The following is a 26125-nucleotide window of genomic DNA, read 5'->3' on the forward strand; positions in this document are numbered from 1 at the left end:
TTTGCAAAATGTGAGAATTAAATGCATATATTCATCTAACAAATATGTGTTGACAACTTATACGTATTAAGCCCTGTCCTTGGCTCTGGAGACACAGCAGTAAGCAAAACAGCAAAAGCCTGACTTCATAGAGCTTACATTATAGTCTAGGGAGACAAGAGAACAAAACAAAAGAGCCCAAATCTGTGTTATGTTAAATGGTGATAACAGAGCAGGAGAAGGGCACAGAAAACACTGTGCTTGCAACCTCTCCCTGGTTGTGAGCTGTTTAAGACTAGGGTGTGAGCTTTCTCCTGTTTCACTAGCGTTTATTACAATGCCAGCTGTATGTTCAGTGCCACACAGGTGTTTCCGGAATGAAAGGACTGACTAAAAAGTGTCAAGGAAAGAAGTTTATCTCATGAAATCATTGGAATGTAGCTTACCTGGACACTTCCAGACAGGTACTAATCACGTCAGCAGGAATGCTGCCCTTTACTTCTCCTTGTTCTTTCTGTTGTTGTTTTTTTTTTACAATCCTCACCAGAGAACTTTTGTTTTTCATCGCTTTTTAGAGAGAGAGGGAGGGAGGGAGAGGAGGGGAAAGACACACACACACACACACACACACACACACACACACACACATTGATATGAGAGAGAAACATCAATTTGTTGCTTTCTTGTACCACTCTGACTGGGGCGGAACCCGCAACTTGGATTATCTGCCCTGACTGGGAATCGAACTTGCAAATTTTGGGTCTATGGGATAATACTCCAATCAACTGTGCCACACAAGTCAGGGCCCTGCCGGTTCTTTTATGTCTCATAGCCACTATTATATTTTTCTCAGAAATCAGAAGGCTTTTAACGTACTTTCTGAACAATAATGTATTCTTGATTTTAAAAAATTCACTATATGCAATTTTCAGGCCTTTGCTGAATAATAAATGTAGAAAACAATTTGAAAAATGGTTCAGTTATGGCAATTTTTGTATTAAGGAGCTGTGGTGTTCTATAGTGTCTGAAAAGCTAGAATTCATTGCCAACCCCTCCCTCCCAACTCCTAGTACTTTTTAAAGGTATCATGCATGAACCAAATATATAAGGAATGAGAAAATTTTACTTGTATGATGGCTTGAGAAACTAAAATTTTTATTTAAGGTCTGCAAATTTGGCAGACTGCTGGACTGACTATAAAAGAATTCACCGAGAAATATAAATAGCCTACCTCCTGGTAGGGGTTGTTTGATGGACAAACTAGATAATGTATGTAAAATTGCTTTCTAAATTATTACTTGTGTAATTACGAAGCTCAATGCCTATAGCGTCCACTGTTAATTCCATGAGGACAGAAACTTTGCTTATTGCTGTATCTCCTAATCATTATCACTGGGTGAATATATGAGTGTTTTAGTAATTGATAATTATTTCACAGGACTAAACTGGAGCCTCAGGTGATTTGTTGGCACTATAATTCCTTCAGGTTCCAGTCTGATTCTCTGTTTTTCAAGATTTACTCAATCTAGTTGACACTGTCATTTTCCAGCCCAATAATATGATCCACACAACTTCCATTCAAATTCAAAGGTACTACACATCCTAACTTCTGAGACCTTTCTCCTTCTTTGCCTAAAGTCTTTTAAAATACCCAGCTCTAGTGGGAAAATCTTCCTTTGAAGTATCTCAACACATGCTTATTTGACTTCCCAGACTGTTAATTAAAACAACAAGGCACATGTTGATGCCTTAATCATTTTTGCACTCTGTTCCCAGGGACTATGACAGCCCTTTGAATATGGTAAATATCCAAAAAATATTTGTTGACCTAATTTTCACAACACACTATTGGCTTATGATTTTTATTCCAAGGAAGGTAAACTAATTTTCTAAAACTTTTCCTATAGCCCAAATGAAGGTATAATTATTGTTTTGATCAATTATTAAAACACATCTCTCCCATAAATGCAGATTGTTATAAAAATTATTTCAGTAAGGTCACAATCTGCCAGAAAGGCCAGTAACAAGCCGGATATTTTCCAATTCCAGTAATCTGTGTCATGTAATATGCTTTGTTGTAACTCCAATTACTTGGATTTTCCTTCCCTTCCCCTGCCGCCTCCCTGTTCCCCCAGGATAATATCCAATTAATAAGGTTGAAATGACGACAGTTGTCTTTCTGTATCTAAAATTGTATTGCACTTCATCCCCGAATCATTCCATGCGTAAATTAGGTGCTTAGGAAAGCCTGTAATTCATCATTGAAAGAGGTATATTTAGCGCTGAGGGTTTTTTGTTTGCTTTTGTTTCTTTCAAAATCGAGCTTGTGACTGGGGAAATGCTGGGTGTAGTTTAGTAATGAGTGGAGCACTGCCCCAGGTGCAAAACTCTGAAGCATGTTTTTATATGTCCCTGGCCACCTATCTCTACATAAAACTCCGTTTATTTGCGCTACTGCAGGACGGTGTTAACTCCAATGCCACTCAAACTAGCTCTGTACAGATTTCAAAATTCTTGAATGGGTGGCTCCGGATTTTTACCGTAACACGATCCAACTGGATCCAAGGCACATTTGTCACCCTATTCCAGGGCCCCTTGGGGATCTTACAGTATTATGACTTTAGGTTTGAATGCACAGCCCGACTAAAAGCAAATGCACGGACTTGACATCCATGACAAAGCTTTGTTAAAACTTGCCATTCAAGTGGCGGGGAAGAATAGTCAGGATGCCAGCCTGGCGCAGGCAGGGCAAAATGCAGCCTCACTTTCCCCAGCGCTTTGTTTCCGTTGTCACAGTGGTACAGAAATAGCAAAGCGGAAAGTCACCGACCTGTGTTTTTGTTCTTGTACGTATGTTTTTCCCGGCTGGCACGGGAAAGGGGAAAGGAGGAAGCAGGGGAGACTCGAGAAGCACCCCGAGGTTCCAGCCGCGCCTCTGCAGTGGTGTTGTGAGGTCCGGTTCCAACCACTTCCAGAAAGCTTTTGTAGACCCCGCCCTGGCCGGGGTTTCCCCTGCCACTGGAGCTCATTTGCATGGCGCTGCCCCTCCCCCGCTGCCATTGGCCTACGCCGTGCCCCGCCCACTGCCCCTCCACCACGGCAGGGTTCTGTCCCCCCGAGCCACCCCGAGGTGCGGGCTGCGGGCGGACTGTTAAACCGCGGCGGCAGCGGCGGCAGCCAGGACAGGAACGGGGCGCGCTCTGGAGACAAGTCAGCAGCGCCTTGGGTGGGGGAGGCGGGCGGGCAGCTAGAGATCACTTCAGCAGCCCCCACCACGGCCGGACCAAAGGTGCGGCAGCGGAGGGGAGCCAGGGCGCCCCAACAGGCGAGTGGCCGGCGTCGCAGCGGTGGGCTAAGTGGGGGTGGGTCTCCTCTGCTGGGTCTGGGGACAGCGTGGGGAGGAGAGGGCGAAGATTGCTGGCTGGATTGCAGGCCAGGCGACCGACTGGCAGATCCCTTGCCCCTCGAATTCTCTGGGCTGTGCGACTCTGGGTCCCGCACAGGATTGTGCTGTAGGGCAGGGGTCGGACCGCAGCCAGATTTAAACGGCTAAACCTAACAGCCTTGGCAGTAGTTCAAGGGAGGGGAGGGAAGGGGTGGAGGGAGAGGTTGGGGGCGGACTTAGGAGCAGTCACGTGGGGGAGGGAGGGGCTTGGCAGGCTTTCCTTTTGTTTTGGCAGCGCGTGCGCAGAAGGCTGAACACGTGGTCTTCTGGCCCGCCCCTCGCTTGGGTTGCGGGCGCCTCAGCGAGTGGAGTGGTGGCAAATTCTGTTTTGGGGAATTCTGAGAGATACTCTAGTTGTGACCCTTGTTTTGACTATTTAACGTTGTATTTCAGGCAAACGTTGATTTGGTCTTTGGAATTAGATGGGGGTGGAGGTACGGAGTCTAGAGAATTACTGAGGAATGATGTTTGTAAGTTTGTGTTGCATCTCGTCCCTTGTGTGCAGGAGGGACGGATGTTGGTGGAAAATTTGAGGCTCTGTGCAGTTTCGTCGTAAGAAATACAAGGCTACGTTCGGATCATTAAAGAAACCACTGGAAAGGAATACGATAGATAGTTTTACATCCAGGAGGGCAGGGACTGGATGGACGTTCGTGTAATGTTTTTTTACTCCGAGAGAATTGTTTGGTTTGTTCCTTGCTTGGGGAGTTTTTTTTTGTTTTATTTTGTTTTGTATTTAAGTTATGGGAAGCACATTCCTTTTGCTTTCCTCAAACTTTAGTCTGGGGGTGGGATTTAAGAGAACTTTTCTTGCGTGTTTCCTTAATCGGTTTGCTTAACTTCGTGCTGAGTTGTGGTTGATAGGAATGTTTTCAAAATGCAGGAAGGGGCAGATTAACAGAAACCTGAGTGAGATATTTACAGTACTGCAGACAAGACCAGCAGTGGGGTTTTTTGTTGTTGTTGTTTTTGACTGGGAAAAAGTGGCTCTAAGAATAGTTAATAATGGAGAAAAATCTGGTATTCTGGATTGTGGATTGCTTGAGAAGAGGCTTAGTAGTGAGTGGTCTCTACTGTTTGCGGTTAACTAGCTGCCTCCGTGGGCAAGTCACAACCTCTCCTCCGATCTCTGTTTTCTCTTGTAAATAGTTTCATAGCATTGGCCCTGCCTTGAGAGATTATTATGAAATCAAATGCCTTGTGTTCGTAATAGTGATTTATAATCTTTACCAACACTGCAAATAAAAAAAATTGCCACATAAGACGGTTTTATAATAAAAGTCCGAGTTTTCGTTTTGTATAAAACCAGCATACTGGAAAAATATAAACACTGAATCATGAAATGGGATATATTTGAATATCTGCAAAATCTGTTGTAACTGTTATCTTTGATCTCCCTCATTTTCCACTTACTGATTCAGATCAATGTCAAGGGTGCCATCATTTCCTCATAGATTTAAAGGTTTGATTTAGACAGTCATTACTTCTCTTTCCCAGCCATTGGGGAGGCTTTTTTTCTTCTTTTTAAATACATAAAATTTCTCTTAATCCAGGCCAGTTCTTTCACACTGATTTTTTAAAACTTTTTTGGGGGTGTGTGTTAATGAGCTTTCTCAAACGTAATTGCTCATAATCTTACTACAAAATAATTTGGAAGATCAAGATGAGTGCAAGTAAAAATACAAATAATTTATATTTCTCTTTAAATATTTTCCTACACATTTTGTGTATTTTTTTCTAGAAATGGGAGCATGCAGCATATTCATGTAACTTAAGCTCATAAACATCCCCATGTCATTAAATAGTGTTTGCAAAAATTATTTTTGTCCGCTTAAGATTACATCCTGTAACTATCGTATTTAAATTTTTATTGGCAGATATTGGGGATGTTTCTAATGTTTTGCTAGTGTAGATTTCGTTAATAGAACAGCCTTTTACATAAATCTTGGAAAAAAATTTCCCTCTGATTTGTAAAAGAAGAATTACTGAGTCAAGGAGCCTGTGTGTGTGCTTAAGTCTGGTAACCTCACCAAATGACTGTCTGGAATGTTGTTATTGATTCCTGTTCATCCAGTGTATGACCAGGCCTCACATTAAGCTTTGTTCAAAATCTAGTATTAGCATTAAAGGGAAAAACTTGCTTTAGTTTGCATATTTTTTTACTTAATGTCTACGATATACTTTCCTAATTTATTTTAAGCTTCTTGAGGGAGAGGGATATATTTCACATTTGACATGCTGCAAGTCACATAGTGGGTAATTAATAAGTACTTGCTAATTTGTCTATTAATATTTACTTCTTTGACTTGAACTCAGGAAATTATCTTTTTTTGTCTTAATTTATGAGTACATTTTTGGCAATATACTGTATATTATTTGTTATCTCACTGATCCATTACTTTGTTTTCATTTGTGTGTGTATGTGTGTGGGGGGGAGGGCATGGTCTTAACCCAGTTGTCCACTAAAAGGTCCAGTGACTTTCCATTGCGCCAAGTGCTGCATTATCTGTCCTCCATCCACCTTTGAGACCATTTACCATGATAACTCAGAGTATTTCATTTCCTTTATTCATTCACCTGTCTAGTACAGAATTCACTTACAAATCTCACTTCAATCATTCTTTCTCTTGTAGCCTTATTTGTCTGGAAAAAAGCTTACTATCTAAAGTTTCTTAGTTTCATTATTCAGATTGTTCTTGATAATACCCCAATTATTGCCTATAACGTCTTTTACTGCCCTTAGTCTACAATGTAAAACTTACGTGTAATTTTTGTTTATAATTTCATTTATTCAGTCATCTCCATGCCCTTTTACATTTGTCTATACAGTATCATGTAGTTGAAGGAGGAGAAAGCTGTTTCCTTCAGGTTTTAGAATTGTTTGGGGGATTAGGTTTGATTTATTGATTAGGTTTGTCAAGTTATAAACAGCAAGGAATGGGTTTGCTTACAACAGAAGTGACAGCTAGTAGGTAATTAGCAATCGATTTACTGACTTTAAGCACGTCATCTCTTGTACTTCTGTCCTTTAGATCCTTACTGTATTGAGGACTATAATGGATGTCCCTGAGTCATCAATACAGTCTGACCTTACTTTCAGTAGGTTTCATTTAGAAAGGCAAGGAAGGTAGCTGTATCATTTCCAAAAGATTTGTATTTTTTTTCCTTTTAAAGGTCCCGAAGAGAGATTTCACTGAGCTGTACTTCTTCCCTGATCATGTGGGATAAATAAACTACCAGCAAATGTTAGTGAAAATGGTAATATTGTATTTGCCTGTAGAGAGTCTGTATTGAAAATCTGAATACAATTCATAATGGAAGTTTTTAATACTTAATAATATTTGTAGGTTTTTAGAAATACTACAGATGTAAAAATTCTCTGAGTATTGTGTAATTGGGAGGAAATGCATTCATTTAGAATATTGAAGCTTTGTTAATGTTTTTAATGAACTTCCTATTTATTGTATGTTTCTAGTTCTGTACAACCACAGATTCTTAAGCATGTTTTTTAAAGTAATTAAAATTTTTTATTTGGTAGTACGTAATTTATTAATCAGTGTTTAACCACATAAAGTTAAATTGGAGCCATAATCTATAGACTGAGCAAATGTGATAGTATAATTCTAAATGTACTTCCAAGTTTATAAACACAGAAAAACATACTTCCAAGTTGATGTACACAGGGAAAAAAAGCCACTTCGTTTATATTCTTGAGTCATGCACTTATAACTGAGTAATAATAATTCTGCTTGAAGTATGATCTGTTTGATGTGTTATATGACCACCCAAGTAGCTTTATCTTTAATTAAATTCTTCTAGTCTTCAAAGAGAATTCCTTTTTTAGGCAAAGTTTTTAAAGTGGAAGTTTTTTCTATAAACATTGTTGAGTACAAAGTACTGAGGTAACTGTACCCTGGTCATGCCAATTACTGCAGTGTTTTCTGCTGTAAATTGAAAATGCCCGTATGTGGCACAAACAAATCTTGAAAACAACCCTGTGTTTTGAATTCATACCTTTCATTAATTCCTGGCTTGTAGAGGAATAAAATTTTACCGATGGAAACTCTTTCTCATTACTTGTATTGTTTTAATAGGATTTTCCTTTATGAGATTAGAAATTAGAAATCGAGTTCCTGTATAATTTGGTCGTGTTTGAAAGAGCTGCTCATATCTTGCTAAAAGAATTTTTCTTTTTTTCCTTCTCTCACTCTTTTATTATAATTGATGCTATCTGAAACATATTTAAGTTGAAAGCGTGGAAGTAATTTAATATTCATTCTTACTTCAGGCTTCTCCCATCTCTCAAAATGCCCTTGGTAGTCTTTTCACTTTCTTTTAACTTACCGAAGAATCTGCCTTCTTTGTGATAACTTTATTCCTAGTTTGTGTTACTGCTTTGCATTTAAAAGAATTGGAATTATCCAGATTCCAGCTGAAAGAGTAAATTTAATGTTTAAGGGTAGTTGGGCTAAGATATTTTCTGTGGACTAGGTGGAATATACATGTGCATGCTAGAACATAAATCATAGTCCGATCTGAAGCAGCATTTTACAGTAGGGAAAACCACATTCGGTCTTCAGTTTCTAATGTTTCAGGAAGAAGGGTGCTTTTTAGAAAAATTTAATCTTTATTGTATTTTTTTCCATTACCATTTAGTCCCCTATACCCTCCTTCCCACAGCAGTTACCACCTTGTTGTCCAGGCCTATGAGTCCTTTTCTGCTCAATCCACCCACCTACTAAACCTCCTCTTTCCCCCAGAGCTGTCCTCCTGCTCTCCAGCTATGAGTCTGTCCCCATTTTCTGTGGTAGTTTAGCTTGTTCATTAGATTCCACATATGAATGAAATTATATGGTATTTGTCTTTCTCTGTCGGGTTTATTTCACCTAGTATAATGTTCTCCAGGTCCATCCTTACTGTCGCAAAGAGTAAAATATTCTTTTTATGGCTGAATAGGTGGTTCTTAATCTATACCATCTAGACTCTAGATTATCAGTTTCAGCTCCGTAGACCAGATTGGCAAACTTTTTATTTTCTTTAGAAAGTATGTCAAAAAATATTTGGTATATGTGATCTATGTATTCATTTGTAAAGACCTGATTACTAAGTGTCAGGATCAACTCTAATTATTGACATGGTAATTATTTGTATATTTTTTGAGGGATGACCTGTTTACTATGTATCATATCCAAGGATATTGCATTTAATTAATGCTAAATCTATAAATATATATGATTTATAAATCTTAAAAATAAAGATGGTCACTAATGAAAACATTTTCTAGACAACAGGGAAAGACTTTTTATTGGTAGTAATAATACTGTCAGAACAACTAATTTCCTCTTTCGTTTACAATAATTTTTTTAAATTAAATTGTAGACCAAAATTAGAATTTATATTGTAGACTTAATTTATAGTCTCCCCATTTTTTTACTGAATTAATTTGATGTTATTTACAATAACAAAACATTTTTTTAAATCTTCACCAGAGGATATGTTTTTTCATTTTTGCTGGGGGCACAGAGAGAAAGAGAAAGAAACAGAAACATCAGTGTGAAAGAGAACCACCCATCGGCTGCCTCCTGTACGTGCCGCAGCCAGGGATTGAATCCACCACCTAGGCATGAACCAGGATTGAGCCTATAACCTTTTGGTGCATGGGACAACTCTCCAAACACTGAGCTGCCTGGCCAGGACTGTATATAATAATGAAATTTAATATAACCTGAAAGAAAGAAAGAAGTTTTGATTCTATGTAGTTTTTAAGTGTTTGTTATTTAAAACATAAACTTTGGCTTGCCTTGCTGAAATTTTCTCTCTGGTTGGTACTTCTTAATGAGACTCTAAGAAAAATGGGTATAGACTGAAACCTGTACTGTTCACTGGGGGGTCGTTTACTGGTGGATTATCTGCAACAGTTTTACAACAGGCTGTTGCTTTTTTTTTTTTGGCCGACCCCAAAATTTCTGGGTCGAAGATGTGCCAGGGAATTGCTATTTATTTATTTTTAGTCAAACTAGAATGTAAGTTGAAAATGACATTGTAAAACATAACAGTTATTTTCGTGTCCAGGAAATATAAATGTGTTTTGCATTATCTAGAGCTGTTGCTTCTTGACAGATAATCAAAATGACAAAGTTGCTTGCTTTGAAAAGGGTATTGATGTGGTTTCTTGTGGTTTTGCTTCTTAAATCCTGTTAGCTTAACGTTTTAGTTTCTGTATGTTGTGGTTTAAAGAATTTAATTTTTTCTCAGTTTTATCCTTTCCAGATTTTTGAAGTCCAATATCATTAGAGTAACTTCTTTTAGAGAAGAGACCTATTTTGCCTGAGTATCTTGGGTGTGTATGAGATAAATAATTATCAAAAACAGTAATGGTGGCTGAAATAGAAAGAATACAGTATTTTAGAACCTAGAAGGAAATTTCTTAGATTTAGCTAAGCTCCAAATACTTTTTCCCGTAACACAACTATGTGCATAATTAGAAAGTGAACAGTCGTAAGATCGGGATGCTTCTTAGATAGGTCTTTGAGGGTTTTCTTTTCCCATATTCTTTTTGTATAACCTGAAGTATTGTAGGTGTCTAAGAATACTGAACAACGTGTTTGGCTAGGAACTTTGGAGAAAGAAGTATTTTAGGTAATGGTTGATTCCTATTTAATGGGCAGGGGTGGGGTGCCATATACTTTATACTGTGTACTGTCCAGTATAGTAAGTAGTTCCTTAACCATATGCGACAGTTGAGAACATGAAATGTGACTAGTACAAATTGGGTTTCCGCTGAACGTAAGCCAAACACTAGATTTTGAAGACGTGGCACTACCAAGGAATTTTATGTTGACCACACGCTGAAGTAATATTTTATGTGATGGGTTTGATGAAATTAAAATTAATTTCATGTTTCTTTTTACTTGTAAAATATGTCCAGTAGAAAATTTAAAATTGCAAATGTGATTCAAGTAATATTTATATTGGACAGAGATGTTCTATGCTAATGTTTCCTAGCCTTAAGATTCCCTTCACAATAAAAAATCTAATGAACCTCCTTTTTTGAAATGTTAAAATTTCATTATTTTGGATGGTATTTATTGAAATATTTGGTAAGTGCCTACTATGTACCAAACAATAGTTGAGGATACAGCAGTGAATGAAAACACTCAAATCCTGCCTTCCTGCAGCTTTCGTTCTAGTGGGAAAAATACATGATGCTTTTTAGTAGAACATTTGTTGTAAGTATACTATTAATTATTATGTATAATTTTATGGAATATCATTTTAATACTTTGTTTCATTTATGGAGTGATATATGCTACTTGGTGTTTATCTTGCTTGGTGAACTTTGAATTTCTTCAATCTGTGGTTTGATAATCTGACATTAATTTGGAGAAATTGTCAATCATTATTACTTCAAGTATTTCTTCTGTTCTCTCTCACCTGCTGGTATTCTCATTACGTAAAAGTTATCTTAACACCTTTTGTACTTGTCCCAAAGTTTTTGGATAGCCTATTTTTTCAGTCTTTTTTTTCTCTCTGTTTTTTGCTTTTAGAGTTTTCTGTTGATATACTCTGAAACTCAGAGTTTTTTCGCAGCCTTGTCTTGGCAACAGAGGAGCCAATCAAAGGCATTATCATTTATGTTACAGTGTTACTGACCTCTAGCATTTCTTTTTTATTCTTTCTTAGAATTCCCATCTCTTTGCTTATCTTAATGCATGTGTTCTTGCAAATTGTCTCCTTTTTCCATTGGAGCTCTTAGCAAATTAATCATGATTTGTTATTTAACTTGTTTTAATTCATAGTCCAATAATTCCAACATTTCTGCCATATCTGAATCTGATTTTGATGCTTGCTCTGTATGTTCAGACTGTATTTTTTTTTAATTTTATTTATTTATTTATCTTTAGAGGGGAAGGAGAGGGAGAGAAACATCGATGTATGGTTGCCTTTCGTGCATCCCCTGCTGGGAGTTGGCCTGCAGGGAACCAGCCTGCAACCCAGGCATGTGCCCTGACTGGGAATCGAACCGCGATCCTCTGGTTCGCAGGCCCGCGCTCAATCCACTGAGCTACACCAGCCAGGGCTGTATTTTTTGTTTTTTAGTATAACTTGTAATGTCTTGTTAGAAGAGGAGATATGATGCACTGGTTAAAAGGAACTCCAGTGAATAGGCCTTTAGTAAGAAGTGAGTGAGGGGGAGGGGAAGAGTTCTAAGGTCTGATTGTTGATTAAGTGTGTCTTTTACAGAGCTTGTGCCCCTGGGCTGCAAACTTACATTAGTCTCCGTTTTAACCCCTACTTAGGTGGGAAAAGATGGCTAATTGGGGGTGGGGGGAGTGTCGGGAATTTCCCTTTCCTAACGTGGAAAGCTGGTACAGGCTGGAGCTGGAAAATTCTTCATTACTTTTAACAAAGAAACAGACTCTTCCGCAGTTTTCTTAGACAGTAATATGTCATCTGCTACTTCTTTATCCTCATTTTATTTCATACAGACGTCCTTATCTTCTTTATTGCCTTTTGAATAGTTCCATGTTCTGGAATTTCCTTCTACCTCACTGAAAGAAGGACTTTTTAAGGTTGTTGTTTTTTAATAAGGCTCTTCCTCTTTTGTAGCTCTTCCTCCTTTGATCAGGAGTATGAGTTGACCTGAGAGCTTGATCCTCAGTTCCATTCTCTTTTTTGTCTATAGTCTCTCTCTAGATAAACTCTTCTAGTCCTTTGACTTTAAATACCATGTATGTGCCAATGACTCCCCAAAATAATATCTATAATTATGACTTCTTGCCTGAACTCTAGATTTGTTTACCCAGCTGCTTCTATTTGAATGGCTGATAGGCACTTCAAAGCCCACATATCCCAGACAGAACTTTTAATTTTTCTTCTTCAACCTTCTGTCTCTCCAAGTCTGCTCCATTTCAAAATATAGTACCACTGATCACTCAGTTGCTGAAGCAAAAACCTAAGAGTTATACATGATTCCTTCCTTTTCCTTAAGCCCCACAAAATCTTGGCAGTCAGGAGTTCGTCAGCTCCACTTTGAAACATCTGCTGGACCTCCCCATTGTCGGGTCTACCTCCATCTCACTGGTCCGAACCACCGCTGCCTCCTGTCCGTTAGACCCCTTTGGTAGCTTCCTAACTGGTCTCCCTGTTGCTGCTCACGGAAGCTGTTTTCATTTTCTCTCTGATAACGATTTTTTTTTTATCTACAGAAAACTCATAATTATTTTCTGAATAAAAATGTAAATCATATCATGTTACTTCCTCATCCAGACACCTTTAGTGGCTTTCCTTTGATTTACATACAGTGTCTAGGGTTTGGGCGCTATCTGTCTTCTCTCTGTCTTATCTATCTGTCTGTCTACCTCTTTCATGTTATTTCCTGTTACTCTCTTTTGCTTATTGTAGTCTAGATATATATGTCATATTTGTCATTGAATAGAACATCAATTTTATTCCTTCCTGAAAGCTTTCTATTAGTTGTCTTTCTTCCTTGGAAGTCTCTTACCAAAATCTTGGTTAGTTCGTTTTTGTCATCTCAGATCTCAGGGCAGATGTCACTCAAACAGAGACCTTCCTTCTATAAATCTAAATTAATTTTTATCCTAATGTAGTCATGTGCTGTCACCCTACTTTGTTTAATTTTCATAAAGATCCTGTGGAACCCTTGTTTACTTGTTATTTTCTTATTTGAATATTTATCCAATTCTAACATTTGCTAAATTGTAAGTCCTGTAAGAATTGAAACCTTATATTTCATGTTCACTGCTATCTTGTTACCCAAGATAGTATCTGTTACACATTGTTTAATAAATATGTTTTAACTGAATGATTGAATGTTAGGTTTTAGATTGAATATATGTTAAATGGAAGTTAAAAATCTAGCTTCTGCCCTGGCTGGTGTGGCTCAGTGGATTGAGTACCGGTCTGAGAACCAAAAGGTTGCTGGTTCGATTCCCAAAACACATGCCTGGGTTGTGGGCCAGGTCCCAGTAGGGGGTGCAGGAGAGGCAATGATACATTGATGTTTCCTCTCCCTTTCTTGCTCCCCACCTTCTCCTTTGTCTAATAAATAAATAAATAAAGTCTTTTAAAAAATCTAGCTTTTACCAAAAGTAGACAAACCTATATGACTCAGTGTTGGCTAATTCTTCATTTCCTGCTTTAATTAAAAGCTATAAAGTAATGTGATCATGTGGAACACAGCTGTATGGAACTAATAGAGATCATCCTGAGGTGAATTTGCAGAATTATTATTGTTCTATGCTCTCAAATAAGTATTCTTATACATTATGCCTTCAAATAGTTGTTCATTGTGCATAAAATAATTCATGATTCAAAATAATTATAATGTAGAAGTGTATAATGGTCGAAACCATTATTCAGAGTTAACCTTAATGGTAAACTTAGTGACTTCCAGGAGTTGAACTCTCAATTGTTATTTTTTTGTTGAAAAAATTGTTAAAATTTTTACTCTCAATTGTTAAATTATTTTTAAATAATTCTAAACGCTTATCTTACTTAGTATTTATTTTAATTTTGAACTCAGATTTGTCAAATTTTTTTCTTTTATGAATAATGTTTTTGTTGTCATATCTTACTTTTTTTTCCCTAACCCAATATCACAAAGGTTTTCTGTTTTTTTTTCCCAGAAGTTTTATGGTTATAAGTGTTACAGCTAGGTCTACAATCTATTGTAACCATTTTAATTGAAGTTATGAGGCATACATTCAAGGCTCATTGTGGGGGTGGGGTGTGTGTGTGTGTGTGTGTGTGTGTGTGTGTGTGTGGTTGTTGCATTTGGATATCCTATTGTTCCAAAAACATTTGTTTAAAACAACAATAACAACAGCAACAACAAGAAAGTCTTTCTACCCTGAACTGTCATTATATTCTTGTTAAAAATCAGTTGACCATGTATGTGGGTTCTGGAGTTCTCATTCCTCCAACTGATCTGTGTTCATTCTTTCGCCAAAGCCACACTATTTTGACTATTGTAAGTTGATAGGTGATACGAGTACTTCAGATTTGTTTTTGTTGTTTGGGCTATCCTGGTACCTATGCCTTTCCGTATACATTTTTCAACATGTTGCTATCAGGAAAAATCCTGTCAAGATTTTGATTGGTGAGAGTGTGTTGAATCTGTGCATCATTTTAGGAAGAATATACATTGTAACAATATTGAATAATCTAATCCATGAACACAGTATGTCATTCCATTTATTTAGATATTCATTGATATAGAATTTTTTTCCGGTATATAGATCATGGACATAGTTTGTTAGATTTATATCTAAGTGTTTCATGATTTCGGAGCTATTGGAATTAATACTTTAAAATTTTTCTGTTTCTCATTTTTCATTTCTAGTATATAGAAATATAAATGATTTTTGTATCTTGACCTTATTTATATCTGCTACTTTAGTAAACTCATTAGATCTAGGAGCTTTTTTGTAAATTCCTTGGAATTTTCTATGTTGAAAGTCATGTCATCTGTGAGTGGACACCGTTTTATTTTTACTTTCCAATCTGTATACCTTTTATTTCTTTTTTCTTTTCCTATTCCATTGGCCAGGACCTCCTGTATGATGATAAGTAGTGGTAAAAAAAAAAAAAAAGATACCTTGCTTCATTCCCAATCTTGCGGCAGAAGTGTTCAGTCTTTCATCATTAATTAGGTAGTGATCGTTAGGCTTTTGTGTAGATACTCTTTGTCAGGTTAGCAGTATCCCTCTGTTCCCTAATTTGCTGTCCCCCCCCGCCAATCATGAGTAGATTTTGGATTTCATACAATACTTCATCTATTTGGTTCATTTTTTTTTTTTTAGTTTTTTGATGTGAATTTCAGTGGTTGCTTTTTAAATGTTGGGCTGATCTTGGCATTTATGGAATAATCCACACTTGCTTGTGACATATCTGTTTTATATATTGCTGTGTTTGTAACATTTGTCTTAAAAATAGTAATTGAAATGTGTTATTGCTTACTACTAATTATTAAATCCTGGCCACTTTTTTAAAAGATTTTATTTATTTATTTATCTTTTAGAGGGGAAGGAGAGAGGGAGAGAAACATCAATGTATGGTTGCCTTTCCTGCATCCCCTGCTGGGAGTTGGCCGGCAGGGAACTGGCCTGCAACCCAGGCATGTGCCCTGACTGAGAATCGAACCACGATCCTCTGGTTCGCAGGCCTGTGCTCGTAAATCCTGGCCACTTTTAAAAGTCATGATTTGTGTGTTTCTTTAATTTTGTCAATAAATATCTGACAATTATTGTGTATCAGGCATTGTTTTAAGTGCTGGTGATTAGAACATTGAACAAACTAGAGGTCTATCCTTAAGTTGTATTCCTCCCTAGAATGTAATGAAATGTTAGCTAGTGCCATGAGGAACTGTAAAGCAGTGTAAGGGAATGGAGAAGTGAGGGGCTAAAGCTCTTTTAAATATATTGGTCAAGGGAGAACTCTGATGAGGTTACTATAGAGCAGAAACATAAATGAAGTGAGGGAGCCAGCCTTCTTTGTGGAAAAATTTTTCTAGGTTTAGAAAATAGCAAGCACGAAGTTTGTGAAGCAAGAACTTACTTGATATGTTTCAAGAATAGCACAGAGGTCATTGTTTCTGAAGTGTAGTAACACGTGGAAAGAGCTGCATAAGGCAAAGTAGTCACAGATCTGATAATGTAGAACTTTGTAGGCATGGTAAGGATGACTTTGGACTTTTTTCTAAGTATATGGCAACCACTTATTTATTCAGCAGATACTTATTGAGCATCTGCTATGTGTCATATAGTTTTTCGTGTTGGCAATATAGTGGTTAACAAAATAGTAAAATCCAAACCTTAGAAGTATTAATGATAAGTGTAGCTGTTTATATGGAGGTTGTCAGAAGTGGTGGAATTTAGAATATTCAGTTAGCAAACATTTTATATGCAGTTATTACATATTTGAGTAATTGGAATAAATGCACTTATGTTTTATATTAAAACTGTGAACATAATTGACTTTTTAAAAAAATTTACAAGAACAACTGTTTTCATCCATTTCTTTTGGCTGCAAATTAGATTTTCAGGCTAGAATTTCGCATAAGGATACACTTGAGAATAGAATATAAAGGAACTTTACATAAATCCTAGAATAGGAACTGTGATAAGGGTTGGCCTTCCAGAGACTAGAACCCAATAGTCTTCATATTAATTGTGTTTGTTATCTATTGCTATGTAACAAATCACCCCAAAATGCAATGGCTTATAGTATTTTTCTGCAGGTCAGAGCTGCAGGCATGGCTTGGCTGGGTGCCTCTGGCTCAAGGTTTCTCACAAGCCTGCAGTGAAGGTGTTAACTCTGGCTGTAATCATCTGAAAGCGCGACTGGGGAAGGACTGATTTCTCAGATTGCTCACCCACCTATTGACAGACCTTCAGTTACCTGTTGGCTGGAGACAGTGGTCTTTGCTATGCAGGTCTTTCCAGCTCACAGCATGGCACTTGGCATCTCCAAGTAACAGGCCGGCAAGGTGGAAGCCACAGTCTCTTTGTAACCTAATCTCAGCACAGTGACATCCCATCACCTCTGCTGCTTTCTCTCTGCTAAAAGCAAGTCCTTAAATCTAGTCCATATGTTGGGTTCATAGGAGAGGATTACATAAAGGTATGAATACAAGGAGATGGGGATTATTAGAATCATTTTTAAAACTTCCTATCATACCAAGTAAGCCCTGGATATCTTGAGGGTTTTTTTTGTATGTGTATGTGTCTTATTCTAGTTCTCTATCATAAAATGCCTTAGCAACTGACTCTGAATCTACATTCATGTCTTTACCTTCTCTTTTTGCTAAGAACTCTAGTTCTTAACCATTAATCTGTGTATATTTTATCTACCTTTTATTTTTATTTTTCCCTTATCTTTAGTTTATCCAGGGCCTAACATCAACTCTGCTGCTTCCTGATATTTCATCTCTGCTCCTTCTACTAGCCTCTTTTGTTATATCCTTAGCACTTTGTACAAATTTTGACATGGCGTAGGTAGGTAGGGAGGAGATAGAGTATACTATCTTTTCAGTGTGACTCTGCAAATACAGTGATTGAGGCAATTTCCCTTAGAGAGCAATATAGTTATCTAAATGCTGTCATAGATGTTTGTAGATCAGATGTACAGTCATTGAGTTGCTAAGTGACCAGTGGATTCTTGAAAAGAATTTTCGAATGCCAGTAGCTTGTTTTGTAATTATTTTTATATATCTCATGAAAGTAGAATGTAAAATATGTAATAATAGCTCAATAATCTGGTAATTTTTCCTTTCCTTTTTTTGGATTTAGGAGAAATGAGAATCTGTTACTGTATGATTTATTACTTTTTAGGCATTATATAAAAGTATACATTTTGAGACATGAGACCTCTGGAAAAGAATTATACATAAAGCTCTACTTTTTTTAGATATTATATGGTAAAGTATAGAAAAGGCGAACATCTATTTTTTTAAATCACATAGAATTAACAACCATTAACATTGATTCATTGCATATTTAGTCTTCTCCCCACCCCCAAATAATAAAATTCTGTAGTTAAAATTTAACTTCTATTAAACCACCTCTGTTAGTTCTGTTTCATGGAACTTAGTTGATGCAGCTGCTGTTACAAGTTTGGCGATTATTTTTCTGGTTTGTTTTTTAAACAAATGAAAAGACAGACACATATGTACCTATCTGGTAGGTGTGGCTTTGTGTTTGTATTTTATTTGTATGGCATACTATATATATATTCTGCACCATTTTTTAAAACTTTATACTGTTTTTGAGGTTTGTCAGTATCGTGCATATAGATCTAGGTCATTCTTTTTCGTCGTTATATAGTATTCCATCATGTTTTATTATCCATTCTCTTGTTAGATGTCTGGATTGCCTCGAGAGAATGTTTTGCTATTAAAAACACTGCTCTTTTGTGCATCTGTGATATGTTCAGACTTAAAATATTATTTTCAATTTGGTGATTGGAAAACTGGTCTCTTGCTCTTTTAATCTACATTTCCTTCATTACTGGTGAGATGAGTATATNATTTGTATGGCATACTATATATATATTCTGCACCATTTTTTATTTTTATTTATTTATTTTTAATATAATTTTTATTTAATTCTTGTTCAAGTACAGGTTTCTGTCTTATAATCCCAACCCTGCCCGCCATTTTTTAAAACTTTATACTGTTTTTGAGGTTTGTCAGTATCGTGCATATAGATCTAGGTCATTCTTTTTCGTTGTTATATAGTATTCCATCATGTTTTATTATCCATTCTCTTGTTGTTAGATGTCTGGATTGCCTCGAGAGAATGTTTTGCTATTAAAAACACTGCTCTTTTGTGCATCTGTGATATGTTCAGACTTAAAATATTATTTTCAATTTGGTGATTGGAAAACTGGTCTCTTGCTCTTTTAATCTACATTTCCTTCATTACTGGTGAGATGAGTATATGTTTAATGACTATTTGAATGTCATCATCTGTGAAATGCCTGACTACTCTGTTCTTTGCCCGTTTGTAGGAATTCTTTTTGTATTCCGGATACTAATTCTTTGTTTTTAATATATGTTGTAGATATCTTTTTCTAGTATATCACTTGCTTTATGTGTTTTTTTAATTGCATAGACATTTTTATGCTTCTTTTTCCTTTTGACCATTCTGACTAATTTTTACAAAGAATTAGCTTTCCGTTTTATGTTTTTACATAGGAATTAAAGGTGTAGAGTTACAGCTAGCACATTGTATGGGGACATACAAAATGATAGTGTGGCCATTTAAGTGACTATTAACTGTCATACGTGTTTAAACAAAATTATGGAGTATTATAGTTTCAAAATATATTCCAAAATTTATCATTGTCAATGATAATTTTTTCACTATTCAGTCTTCATAACTTTTCATCATACTGAATTAACATTTTCTATATTTCAGAACATATGGTTGCTTTTTTGTTCTTTTCATAAAGCAATGAATTTATTTAATTTGGGGATTAATCTTCAGTGTTCCTCTGTAATAGTCCCCACCATTTTCCAGGCAGGATTAACAGCTTCAGTGATGATAATTGATGACTATCCATTTGTGAAAAAGAAAAACATTATTGCAGATGCTTTTTCAGGAAAGACTTGCACATTGCAGATTATGCGAGTCTTCACTATCACGTTATTTTTAACAGTTGTAAAATTATAGACTTTTTTATTTGTAGTTCAGTTTACTTACATCTTCTTACATGTTAGTATATTTTAGTTACTGTTATTAGTGCTATTCAGATTGTAAAATTTAAATTGAGCAATGAAGGTTTTGAGCAATTTATTGTATTTTATAAAGATCATTCTTTTGGCTGAAAGTATGGGATTGAGTTACATTTTGAAGTATGATTCCTAGATTCAGGGTTGGAATTTTTTGATTCTCTCTAGACATTTAAAAATGGAATTTTGAGATGAACAATTGAGCCTTGAACAACACTTATTTGAACTGCTTAGGTCCACTTATACACGATTCTTTTATTTTTTCAATTAAAACTGTAAATCTCTTTCCTTATTTTCTTAATAACATTTTATTTTATCTAGTTTATACATTATTATAAGAATACATAAAACATACAGAATATGTGTGAATCAGGTATATATGTTATTACTTGGGGGGAGTAAGTATTTATTTATATGCAGATTTTCGACTGTGTGAGTGATTGGTGCCCCTAACCCCTGTGTTGTTTAAGCGTCAGCTACGTTATATCCACAAATATTTGTCTAATGCTTACTGTGCTAGGTAGTGTGAAACTTTAATTAGACTTTTGGGTATAGGCCCACAGTCAGAGTAAAAAGTAGCTACTGAATTCCTTATGAGCTATAAAAGAGCAGAGATAGTGTTAAGAGTTGGGAAATAAAGGAGTTTGAGTTTGTTCATGTTTTAATCAAACATTAAAAATGTTGCCCTTGAAACACATACAAGCATAATTCTTTTCTAGATATTTAATTATTTATTTTTACATTATTTTAGGTTTCCATTTATTATCTGCAGGATTCGCCATGACCCCAGCTCTGAGGGAGGCAACAACAAAGGGTGTCTGCTTTTCATCTTTACCAAGTACCATGGAGTCTGACAAGATGTTATGCATGGAAGGTCCAAGAACTGTAGATGAAAAGCTAAAGGGAGACACTTTTTCTCAGATGCTGGGATTTCCAACTCCAGAACCTACTGTTAACACTAATTTTTTGAATTTAAAACATTTTGGCTCCCCTCAATCTTCAAAACATTATCAGACAGTTCTTTTAATGGGTTCTAATTCTACATTAAATAAGTACAATAAGAATTATAAACAAAAGAAATTAGGAGAACCCACCTGCAGTAAGCTGAAAAACATACTGTGTAATGGCAGCAACATTCAGCTCAGTAAAATCTGTCATTCTCGTTCTGAAGAGTTCGTCAAAAAGGAACCTCTGTCAGATAACACACGCCAGTGCATGACAAATGTAAAACTTATTTTGGATTCAAGTATAACCAAAGACGCTAGTGTAGATAAAGTCCAACTACAAAACTGTAAATCATACCAAAAGAATGCACTTTGGGATAAAGTTACTGATGCTGAGATTAAAAGGGGTTTATTGGGCTCTGCTCAAAAGAAAATTGGTCCTGGCCATTCAAATGTGCCTATGAGTTCCTCGACTGCTGAAAAAGAGGAGGAAGTGAATGCTCGTTTACTAAACTGTGTAAGCAAACAGAAAATTTTACTCAACCAGGCTAGAAGAACTCAGAAACATTTGCAGATGCTCCTGGCAAAGCATGTTGTTAAGCACTATGGTCAGCAAATGAAATTTTCTGTGAAACATCAGCTCCCCCAAATGAAGATCTTTCATGAACCTACCACAATTTTGAATAATGGTTTACCTGAATGCACTGAAATTAAGCCAGACATCAACTTATTGACTGCGGAGAATAAATTGTGGAGTGAAACAAAAAATGGCTTTGCACAGTGTACAGCTGCAGAAATCCAAAGATTTGCACTGTCTGCTACAGGGCTGTTGTCTCATGTTGAAGAGGGTCTGGATTCTGATGCAACTGATAGCAGCTCTGATGACGATTTGGAAGAATATACCATTAGAAAAAATGTGTCAGTGTAAGTGCACAATTATTATTAGATCTCTTACTATTCTGTATATAGCAGCAACTTTGTCTTGATTTCAAGAAATATTAAAAGGAAATAGATGTTTTAAAATCGTAATGCTGTAATCTTTAAGTTATAGAACTGGTAAAATTTTTTCATCTTTTAAACTACTGTTTGTAAATATATACATACTATTTAAAAATAAGTTACTCAACTGCTTCATCTAGAAAAACCAACACAGGAATAATAAAAGCTAACTGGCTCTAAGTAAGCATTTTTCCTATTCTTGAATAGAATAGGCTTTGGACAAGGCCTAAAATTTTGCTTAAGTGATCTAGCCAGTATGTATAGCTAAAACTAAAAAAACAGAAAGTTTGCACTTGGGGAGCCCCCATTGACTTTAGAAGTATGTCAATTGAGAATATATATAAGTTGACTTGCTACTTTTATTTGTAACTATTCATGTAGTCACAGCTTTCAGTTCTGGTCTTCACCAACTTAGTCAATTTTTGCTAGATTAATGTAGCCAAAATAAAACTATAATGTCAGCTACTAGATACCTGTTGAATGCTTATTATGGGCTGGACCTTAAAAACTCTGAATATTCACAGCCTATCCCCTCTTGGGAATCTACTTCAAAGAGAGGTTTATAGATATTTGAAAAAACACACAGCAATATAATTTTACTTATGTTAACATTCAAGAACAGCTCTATCTAATAGAGTTTTAGAGATGATTCAATGTCCCGTCTGTTTTCCTGTAGGCACTGGCCTGGTGTGGCTGGCTGTTGAGCACTTGAAATGTCACCCGTACAACTGTGGCACTAAAGTTTTAATTTTATTTAATTTGAATTAATTTTATTTAAATAGCTAGATGGAACATAGTTTTTAATCTAGCTTTCAGAGAATCTGTTAATGTCCCTAAATTGATACAAAATACTCTGCGGATATGTGGTATTTGGGGAGGAGGAAATTCAACCTTTTTATCACATTCTCAAAGATGAAAGAGAATCATTATAAAATTAGAAGCTGAACACATATTTTTAATTAATAAAAAGGACTTAATTTTCATAGTGAGAATAAAATGTAAAGCAAAGTCTTTGGTGTTCTGTTATCACTATATTTGAAATTTGTTTGAGTGTGGGAGCTAATAATTACTGAACACATTTTTCTGACTGACACTGTGCTATTTATTTTCCACATGATATATTATTTGATCCTTTCAACAGCCATGGGAAGTAGTTGTTGTTACCTTATTTCACTTAAGAAGAAGCAGGTTCAGCATGATTTAGTAACTTGCCCACGGTCAGAAAGTCAAGTGGTGAAGCTACAAATCTTCCCCATTACTTTAAGGCCATGCTTTCTATTGGGTCTTCCACCTTTGTCACCATTGCATCATGGGTAATTATAGCCACAAGAATTATTAAGTACGTGTGTTCTAAAAAAAGTACAGAAATGTATTAGTTTCATACTTCTAATTAATAAAATTTAGTAGGTATATGGAGTACATTGTTCATTACTTTGTTGTTAGTTTTGCACAGTGGCAATATCGAAGCCAATGAGGTTTATCCGAGGCGCGATTATTGCTAATTGAAAACTTTGTTGTTAAGAAGAGCTAACGAATACATTTGTGTCTTTTAAGGTAGAAACAGAAATAAGACAATCATGTCTTTCTAGACTGTTTTGACCTTTATTAGTGTTCTCTATCACTGATCTACAACACTTAATCTGCCATACAATTTACCATTAAATTGTATTTTATCCTATATTATTTTCCAATATATCTATTAGTCTTAATAACCCACTACCTAGTAAGGGTGGAAACCACATTTTATACTTTTACAATTTTTCTTGTATATCAAGCAAATAACTACTGATAGGTTCAGTACATTTTGGTTTAATATTTGCACTTACTCCTTGAGTTTATTGAGAGAACGCTATGTTCCAATATTTGTATGAATGAAGAAAATTCAGACATTTCTTCATACACAAATGAAGAAAATCAAGTTATTGAAAAAAATTTAAACAAACCATCAGGCAGCATGCACTCATTTCTTTTTAACTTTGCCAGTTCTGTTAGAAAAATTGAAGTAAAGTAGCCTGGAAAGAAATTAGATTCAGACTTGGAAAGTTCATTTCTCATTCTCTTTCTTTTTCCTGTAATCAACTAGAAGGGCTTCAAAGATACTGCACATACATTTTAGGAAAATAATTAATCTAAAACATTTAATATTCTTTAAGATCTACTTCTAGCTTTTTATATTACTGACCTTTTAATATGATGCCTTGGTTAGTAAAGCTCATATTTATAGTTCTAGGAGTCAAGTACAGGTTGTTTTAAGGTACATTCATGTGATCGAATCAAATCAATAATATGAAATTTATGTAATAACTTTTCGAAATCTTTAATTCACTAATCAGTGAATTAAACAATTTGATAATTGTTTAAGCTTGTACTTGTTTTTTGCACTTGAGCAATATCTGACATTTTTTATACCACTTCAAATTTTTAATATTAAATTTTGTTTGTTTTGATTATTTTTATTAAGGCTGATAGATTTCTTTTGGGAACAATTGTTTCTTAACATTTTATTTATTTTGATGTTGACTGAATTTTGAGAACAAATAATTTTAATTTTTTGTGACTTTTGATAATGAGTATAAAAAGTTGTTTTTTTAATTAAAATTGGTTATGTTTCAAGTTGTTACGCTTATTTTTAAATTGAAAATGTTTATCCTGATAATTTTAAAAATAATTTTCTTTATATTTCTGGAAACTCACTTTTCAGATGTGGATGATTGCTTTTAATGAATAAAATTCAGAATTAAACCTTAAACCTAAAATAGGTAAAAAAGATACATTTTGTGGATCTAAATTTTTAAGAGGTGCTAAAACAATTAAATTTTTATTATCTCTGTTAAATATAAATAGACTTCTTAATTTATAAGGTCTACAATGGCAAATACTAAGGTTGACTTCAACTTAATTTTAAGCAACTTTAAGGGTGAGTACTACTTTTTCCTTTATTTCATACCCTGCCCAGCATTGTCTGCCTTTTACCGCTTATCTGGCATTAGTTGTGCGAATGAATGAGTTTTTCCGTGTTTGTATATGTAGTTGTAAAGATAAGAAGATTGAGGTCAGCAAACCATGAAATTTCGCTCTGCCTGTTTATCTGATTTTCCTTTCCTTTCTTCCTTTGTCTCTAATACCCAAAATGGCACAAGATGAATTTTGTTTATATTAGAACCAGCATGAATGTGTGGTCAGTGAATGAATGAATGAACTATGAAAAAATATAGACATTTAAAGTAATTATTTTGGTACAGTAGTTAACAGTTGCAACTTTTAAAAATTGATAAGTAAAATGTATTTTATTCATCTTCATAATCTCAGAGTATATTATCATAAATGCCTTTTCTTTTTAGCTTTCTATCCTCTCTTTCTTTTTGAAGTTTATAGCCCTGATAGGAAAAAAAAATTCGTTTACTCTAACTAGGAAGAGTTAGAGTTTTCCTAGCTGTGAAAGAATGTAATTGTTTTAGGAAGTTGGAAAGCAATCACACATTCGCCATAACCATTACCATTGTTATTTTAAATATATAAGATAATAAGTATGTATTTGATTTGCCCCTTTTCCTTTCCCTCCAAAAATTTGAGCGGTAGTTTAATTCATAATGACATAAGTGATACACTTCAAAAATAACTTTTGGTTGGGAGTCTAGTATGCATTAATCATTTTTTTAAATTTCTTTAAAAATTTTAAAAATTTTCTTTGGAAATAAAAAGAACAGCATTTTAATATTAATGGACACCCTCCCGCAGCTTCCGCAGTGTTCTGTTCCTTTGGTGAAGGAGCAGAGGTTTGGGATATACAATCATGGCTTGCTCTGTGGCGCTGACCAGGAGTTGAGGTTATTCTTAACTCTGTGAATCAGATTCTTATTCTTTGGTCTAACTCAAAGAGTTCTGTAGATAATCAGATGAACTGTTGAAGCAAAGTTCCTACATACAATAAGGCACAGATTCAACAGCCAGTAATCTGTTTTCAAGCGGTTTGCTATTGTGAAAGACTGGAGTTTAATATTCCACAGGAAATTTGGGGAACCCGTGTAAAATACATGCTTGAATTAACCCATTTGAGGTGAGGAAGCTGGAATATTTGTGCATCAAATCCCCTGTTCCTGGTTGTGGTAAATCTTTTGTACTTTTGTTCTGCCACTTGGGTGACAAAGCAGGCTCAAGCAAAAACAACAGAAAACCTTAGTCAAAGAAATTCACATGCAGGTAGGTGGCAGTAGGTCTGTGTGTGCAGAAGGAGCAAGTGTGAGGGCATCTGGATTGGTCACTGGCAGACCCTGGTGCCATTCTGGTATAAGACCTTGGAGTTCTAGCATTTCTTCTTTCTTTCTTTTGGGAAATGAAATCAGTTACTGTCAGGACGCATGTAGGAAAACTCACAAATTTTTGACACAAAGACATGTTTCTTTGTTTCAATTCAAGGAAACTTGCCAGTATCATCCAAATCAAATAACCGTCTTGGATGTTGGAGATGTTTCCCCAAACTAGTTCCTGTATGTTCAAATATTC

At 35.5% G+C, this 26125-nt stretch overlaps 1 protein-coding gene and 1 non-coding gene across 4 annotated transcripts in view; both read left to right on the plus strand.

Annotated features, from left to right (window-relative positions):
- Nucleotides 1-3096: 3096 nt before the first annotated feature.
- Nucleotides 3097-26125, plus strand: part of KANSL1L (KAT8 regulatory NSL complex subunit 1 like) — a 113516-nt gene continuing 90487 nt past the window's right edge. The window contains exons 1-2 of one of the 3 annotated variants that reach the window (XM_037042033.1): nucleotides 3097-3304; nucleotides 20431-21547. In XM_037042033.1, the coding sequence (XP_036897928.1) occupies nucleotides 20460-21547 (1088 nt within the window). In that variant the 5' untranslated portion in view covers nucleotides 3097-3304; nucleotides 20431-20459. Of the gene's footprint in view, nucleotides 3305-20430; nucleotides 21548-26125 lie in introns of those variants that run through there. The other 2 variants (XM_037042034.1, XM_037042036.1) reach the window with 2 other exon arrangements.
- Nucleotides 23064-23204, plus strand: LOC118984297 (U4 spliceosomal RNA). The gene has a single exon (XR_005065895.1). It is a non-coding gene; the product is annotated as a U4 spliceosomal RNA (small nuclear RNA).

This window comes from Sturnira hondurensis, unplaced genomic scaffold, assembly GCF_014824575.4.
Source record: "Sturnira hondurensis isolate 20B ecotype Veracruz unplaced genomic scaffold, ASM1482457v3 Scaffold0003681, whole genome shotgun sequence".
Taxonomy (NCBI): Eukaryota; Metazoa; Chordata; class Mammalia; order Chiroptera; family Phyllostomidae; genus Sturnira; species Sturnira hondurensis.